The sequence below is a fragment of the Pocillopora verrucosa genome, chromosome 5 (genome assembly GCF_036669915.1).
Source record: "Pocillopora verrucosa isolate sample1 chromosome 5, ASM3666991v2, whole genome shotgun sequence".
Classification (NCBI taxonomy): domain Eukaryota; kingdom Metazoa; phylum Cnidaria; class Anthozoa; order Scleractinia; family Pocilloporidae; genus Pocillopora; species Pocillopora verrucosa.
This window is the reverse complement of record NC_089316.1, coordinates 8636591-8642690: the sequence shown is the minus strand read 5'-3', so window position 1 is coordinate 8642690 and position 6100 is coordinate 8636591. Positions and strand designations below refer to the sequence as shown.

The window sequence follows — 6100 nt, the reverse complement described above, 5'->3', positions numbered from 1 at the left end:
AGACTGCCATATCTTATATGATAAGATGAATTACCCACAAATATCGTAAATCGAATGTTTATTCGGCTATCAGCCGAGCGATCATCAACGAACACAAGTTGCTAGTTTTACACTAAATCATTGTTGATAAATGACTTGTATTTAAGTGGTGACTCCTAAAGCAGCCGTATTGTTTAGTGATAACTTCAAGAATGAAGTGTTTATTCCTCTTCTTCTTTGTTATCCGTCTCAAACTTGTCGTCCCAGGCCATCTCATCGTCGGTTAGTTTAGGCATTTCATAGTTATAGATGTTGTCATTTTCTGTGAAATCGAGCGCGTTCGAAATCCTACATGTTTTAAATGATTTCTTCATCATCTCCTCCGGAATTTCAGCCCAAGCCCGCTTTACCCAACGAAGGACCAGGTTTCGCAACTGGACCTTCTATTTTCCCGCTGGGTTAAACTCAAAGGGAAGTCAGTCATCATCCAGGAAAGGTTCTGTCTCCGGATGTTGTCTTTACACGGTTTGTTGAGACACTTATCCAAAGGCTACTCTTTTTTTAGAGGTAAACGGTTCTGTTCGATAAAGACTCAAATTGTACAGTTTCATCCATGCGAGCGGCAATCACGAACCATTTGAGTTGGATAGTCTTCTCCTCCAGATCTTGTGGAAGTCGCTCCGCAAGTGTTGTCTTGGTGCAAAGGCTGATGGAATGGCACCTTTTCCACTTCTGGTAACAACCCGGCGAAGCTTTGAACTGTTCATCTCTGCACAACTGCTTGGCTTTCAGCAGCAGAAGTAATCCGCCATCGGCAATTCCTGTAAAGAATAAAGAGAAGCAAGATTTAACTTAAGCTCAATTGCTATGACCTGTTTTGGCAGCATCTGGCCAATCAGAAGCGGCCGTTCCCACGACTACGTGTTTCGTAGATTTCCTATTTTGATATTGCGGAAGTTATGATCATTTAAGAGTAATTGTTTGGGCATTTTTCACTAGCAAAGCTGAATATATAAATACAGCAAAAGTCGTTGCGCGGCAGACAGCACAACTGTAGAGCACTGAAGTGAAGACAATCGTGTTAAGCCATGCCGAATCATTTCAACCTGGAGGATTGTGAAAGATTCCTCCACGACGAAAACCAGTTTAGACCAGGAGCGTCGAAACGCATCGAAAAATACCTTCAAATTTCTCGAGAAGGCCTGGACGAGTTTTTGATTCGTTTCCCAGAGATGATTCGAAACGAAGATCAATTGTTCTATATCGTGCGATTTATGAGGGCGCATCACAAGTTCGACACGCAAGATCACGAAAGAATTTTCAACAGTAACCTGTTTACAACGATGGAGAGAAAAGTGACGGAGCTACTCGCTGTTGTGGAGCAAAAAGACCCTCACACGTATTGGTATTTGATGCATGCCCTGCAGTCAAAACATTCCCCTTTGTATGAGCATCTCCACGGATCTATAAAATGTTGTGGTACGTAGAAGATTTGTGATTGCAGGCCGATTTTGAACGTTTATCATTTGGTGAGATATTGTGGTCCCGAAATTCATGATTCCCTTACCTTTGCAATGAATAATTTTACTTCGAAATAGTGACGTCATGGGCAATTTGTAATGCACGACTTACTTGATTCTTGTTATTTTTGTTGTTCTCTTCGACAATTACGATATTTTGGGGTCTTGCTCTATATCATGTTAACCAGTTCCCTGTTTTCGAAATTTTTCCTTCTAATTCTCTTCTGAATGGAGATTAATTATCGGTCATAAATGCCTATCTTTAGCGTACAACAAAATTAACATCAGTCTGTTGACCAATATACATAAGTAACGACAGGTACATGTGTTGTTCCATATTTACGCACGGGCAATGGTTGCGTTTTAGAACGTCAACAAACTCTGAATGAAATAATGAATTTTGTAATTGGGTATCCAAGAAGATAACTATTTTTCAGTGCGAAAGGGATGACAGTTCTGAGAGAGGTTGTTTTGGTATAAAGGCCAACTTCAGTCAAACGGAAATCAAAAGCGGGAATAAATGACTAAGACATTGACACCCGCTTTTGTCATTTCAAGTCATATTCATGTCCAACTTTGTTATTTTTAATTAATTAAATAGTTAATTTTTTAAATTTGTTTTTTCATTTCCAACGCGTAAGGTCAGCGTTTTAAATCATGAAAGATGTAAGAATAGCAAAGAGCTATTATTCAGAAGATGTTATTTTTTTTTACAACAGCAAACGTAATTATTGGCTGAACGGTAAAAAACATGTTTTTGATATCGATATTGGCACATCGCTGATAAGTTAATAATTCAGAAAAACCCCCTTCGAACTCACCAAAGATTACAACATCGGTGAAAATAGCTAAATAACACTTGATTGACACTTGTTGAGCAATAAACTCAACATCACGTGTTATTTCTATTTACATCGATGTTGTAATCTTTGTTGACGTTCGAAATTGCCGATCCAAGTAGTGCAATATGCAACAGCACTCGAAAGTCTCCTGGTAGGTTCATTTTTTGTAAGCCGAACTGAATTTCACTTTGGAACGACGCAACCTAACGATTTCCAGTGGTTTAAAAAAAGGGTGTTTTTATACTTTATGCGATAATTGATCGTCGCACGATTATTTCGCTGACTAAATCAATGACGTGAAAATGCGGGTGTTCAAAAGTCGAAATTACAGGTCCTGGCAGACGGAAAGAACTGCTTAGTTATTCCAAATTAAAACTGCAGTTCCTGACTGATTCTGAAGTTGAACGTTCATGCAGTCAATCTGAGTTATTAGGTTGGCTCATGATTAAGAAAACACTAGCTTATGCTCTCTCGACTAAGCTTACGTTCTATTGATAGAAAAAGGCCTCTGCTGCTCGCTGTAAGAAAATGATATCCTTCAGTGGGGAAGTTTTTGTTAAGTACCTCATCCCTAGGACCAGTACCACGACTGTTTGAGAAGTTTCACTATTCTTTTGATTGCAGTGTGTAAAGATATAAAACATAGAGAGAAAGAGGAGGAGTTACATTTTTCAGGTGAGATGAGGATATGATTTTATTTTACTGAAGTGCGAGTGAGACAATTGTTTTGAAAGCCTGGATTAAGTGGAGAAAGGGCGGAATGGGGGAGAGGAAGAGGAAACTGTGAGCTGCTTATGGTCGGTTTCATTTGTAATTGATAACATACTGCGTCTGGATAGATACAAAATGAAATACTTGCTTTGCAGATTTGGAAAATGAAGGGAAAGTAGTAGTCCCCTTACTTAAAGCTTTGTGTGAAGCAATTGAGGACAAAGTCTCCACTGGAAGATCGTTCATCGAAAAGATGAGAACTGCGAGGCAAAGTGAGTTCCATTAATTTTAGACGCAATACACTGTAGCAAATATTTCATGTGCAATTTAGTGTAAGAGTACTCGTGGCTTCGGCGCCATTTTGATTGGAAGGGTACAACTATGATAACATAAGATAATAAAAGCGGCGTCGGATGCACTCCTGAATTCATGCAGTTTTGTGTTGTTACAATCACAGCATGAAATCGCAAATTTACGCATCTTTAACTCTTGCGTAAAGAACGTAAATATAAAGCCTCTTCTTTACGGACAAATTCCGCGTTCCGTAAAGATACGTAAATGCAGAGAAAGCGTAAAGACTGCGTAAAGGATATTGAATGTTCGAAAAGGATAAGGATCAAGATGGATATAATTAACCACTTTCTATTTAGAGAAATACTCAAAGAAGTGAAATAATTATTACTCATCCATCTTCCGTAGAATTACCGTGGTATTTTGACCAGTTTCGCTTTTAACACACGTCTTTAATAGTAATAATAATAGTACAGTCGCTGTAAAATATCGTAAATGGTCTCTATACGACTTTTTACAAGGCACGTAAAGATAGCGTTTTTAGTCTCTCCGTGATCTTTACGTACTAACGTATTCAATGCGTATAGACATTCTTTACGTTTAAAGACGCGTAAAGAGGATCTTAACGCTTACTTCACGGCATCTTTACAGATTCGTAAATTTATAATTTCATGCTGTGATAATGTGCGTCATTGGCTTTGGAAGCAAGTGCCTTTAATTGAATCGCGTGCGTTTTGCCGCGTTTGGCGTCTCTCACGGGTGGCTCTTTTGATATTTTATTTGTGATGATTTGTAGTTTTCTTAAGCTTTTGCGCAAATACTAAAACGCATTCTACAAATCTTTATTGAGATTTTCTTGTTGTATCATTGTATTTTATAGGAAAGAAAGGTAAAGCTTTAGTAACAAACCGACCTACCTATCCAGTAGATGATGTTGTTGAGCCTGAGGATGAGGACTACATTGATGCCGCGGAAGGTTTGTGGTTGTGTTATATTCATGTTACAAATGAAAAGCCTTGTTTTCCTCTATTTTTTTGTTAACGAGGTATTGGGATTCAGGGTAAAAGCCCCTTCCCCCTCCCCACTTACCACTTTTATTAGCTCAGTATACCGTCTATCTAACTTGCACTTTCTAATACGACAACTGCCATTCAAGGTTATCAATGTTACCTGAAAATATAAAATAGAGCCTGTTTTTCAGTACCTAAATCTTTCCCTCCCCTCTCTCTCAACAGACTTTCCTCCACAGCACTCTCGCATCGTCGAATCTATTGAACCCAAGAAACTCGAAAAAGTTAAAGATATCTTGAATCCTACAAAAGACTGGACACCAGAGTTGGCAGAAGAGATGCTCCGCACTTGTACCAGGAGGAAGCGAGCCTACAAAGCTGCTTTCATCGGCTTGTCAGCGATCACCCTCTTCATTTTCCATTCACTTCCGGCATTTGATTTTTTGTTTCTGTTTATTTACTGCAACTTTTTGATCATGGTTATAACCCTCTGACCAGAGCAAAACTCTATTGTTTTCAAAAATTGCCGTGAAACTAATAATAATAATAATAATAATAATAATTTATTTACTTATATTGCGCGTGAAACTAATGAAAATGATATATATAACCAAAATGTTAAGAACCTGGAAAAGACATTTGAATTTCCAGGTAGGCGCCACTACGGATCGTATGCATATACTACATGACGTTGTACGATGGAGTCCAAAGGGGATCTTGAAGATGATTCGTAGTAGCAACCTGTAAGTGTCAAAACACAGTGGTCAGACGTCTGCGCATGTGTAAACATTTGATAAAGTTTAAAACAGAATGGTAGAAGGAAAACTCAATGTAAATATTCAGTAGCATGACTTTCAGCGTAATCACCTGCTGAAGGTCCACAGTAAAAAAATACAAGGAAAAACTGTAATGATGAATAATAATTTACTTGTAGTCAATTTATAAGTGGTCAATAAGGGTTGACTGGAGTTTTGCTATGGGAACTGCATCATGACCAAGAGATTCTAGTCCCTAGATCAAGACCTAGTGGCTAAGTTTGAAATAAAAATACCTTGTACCTTTCTTGAGTTTGAAGTAAATAAACTCTGTTACGAAACTGATATTTTGAATTACTTGTGTTTTTTCCCTTCAAATTAAGAAATATTGCATGCTAAATAAGATAAGCCAGGGCGGACCGGTCATCATTTGTTGTCTGGACGGGGGGGGGGGGGTAGGAGGGGGTTCGGAGAATTACATTTTTGTCACTCCATAGTACTCTACCGATCCTTTCTTATTGTCAGTTATACTTTTCACTATCCACTTCCCACGGAGGAAGTATGAATTGCGTAGCCGTCAGTTCCAGGCCTCCTTTCCTTTTTTTGTAAAACTCAGCTTAAAATTAACACCCTTTTTATTGAAATTATTGTCGGATCAATGTCAGTATCTAAGCAACTGCGCCCCCTACCCCTACTCCTACCCTAACCAAACAACTATCAACTGATAACAAGCCAGGGCTAATTTTGGGTCAGGGGAGGGGTAGGTGCGCAGCTATTCAGATACTGACATTGATCCAAGCTGTCATCGTTTGATTTTTAGGAGGAGATACGTAAACTTTATGGTCAGCTTCAACAGATGAAAACCGCCAACATGGAGGCTGGAAACAGGCATCTGGGTCGTTCTTCATCCCTTCTGTTTGGCGGATCCACTCCATCACTCTTGAGCTCAACACCTAACAACAACGGAAGCATTGCTTGTTTGGTGAGCTCTG

At 38.9% G+C, this 6100-nt stretch overlaps 1 protein-coding gene across 2 annotated transcripts; it reads left to right on the top strand.

Annotated features, from left to right (window-relative positions):
• Positions 1-1051: 1051 nt before the first annotated feature.
• On the top strand, positions 1052-5342 carry LOC131769887 (uncharacterized). Of its 2 annotated transcripts, XM_066166792.1 has the most exons (5): positions 1052-1458; positions 2966-3016; positions 3208-3324; positions 4224-4319; positions 4579-5342. In XM_066166792.1, exons 1-5 carry the CDS (start codon positions 1068-1070, stop codon positions 4845-4847), a joined length of 924 nt encoding a protein of 307 aa, XP_066022889.1. In that variant the 5' UTR covers positions 1052-1067; the 3' UTR covers positions 4848-5342. The 2 variants fall into 2 exon arrangements, with proteins under 2 accessions (XP_066022889.1, XP_066022890.1); XM_066166793.1 differs by lacking the exon at positions 4224-4319.
• The last annotated feature ends 758 nt before the right edge of the window (positions 5343-6100 follow it).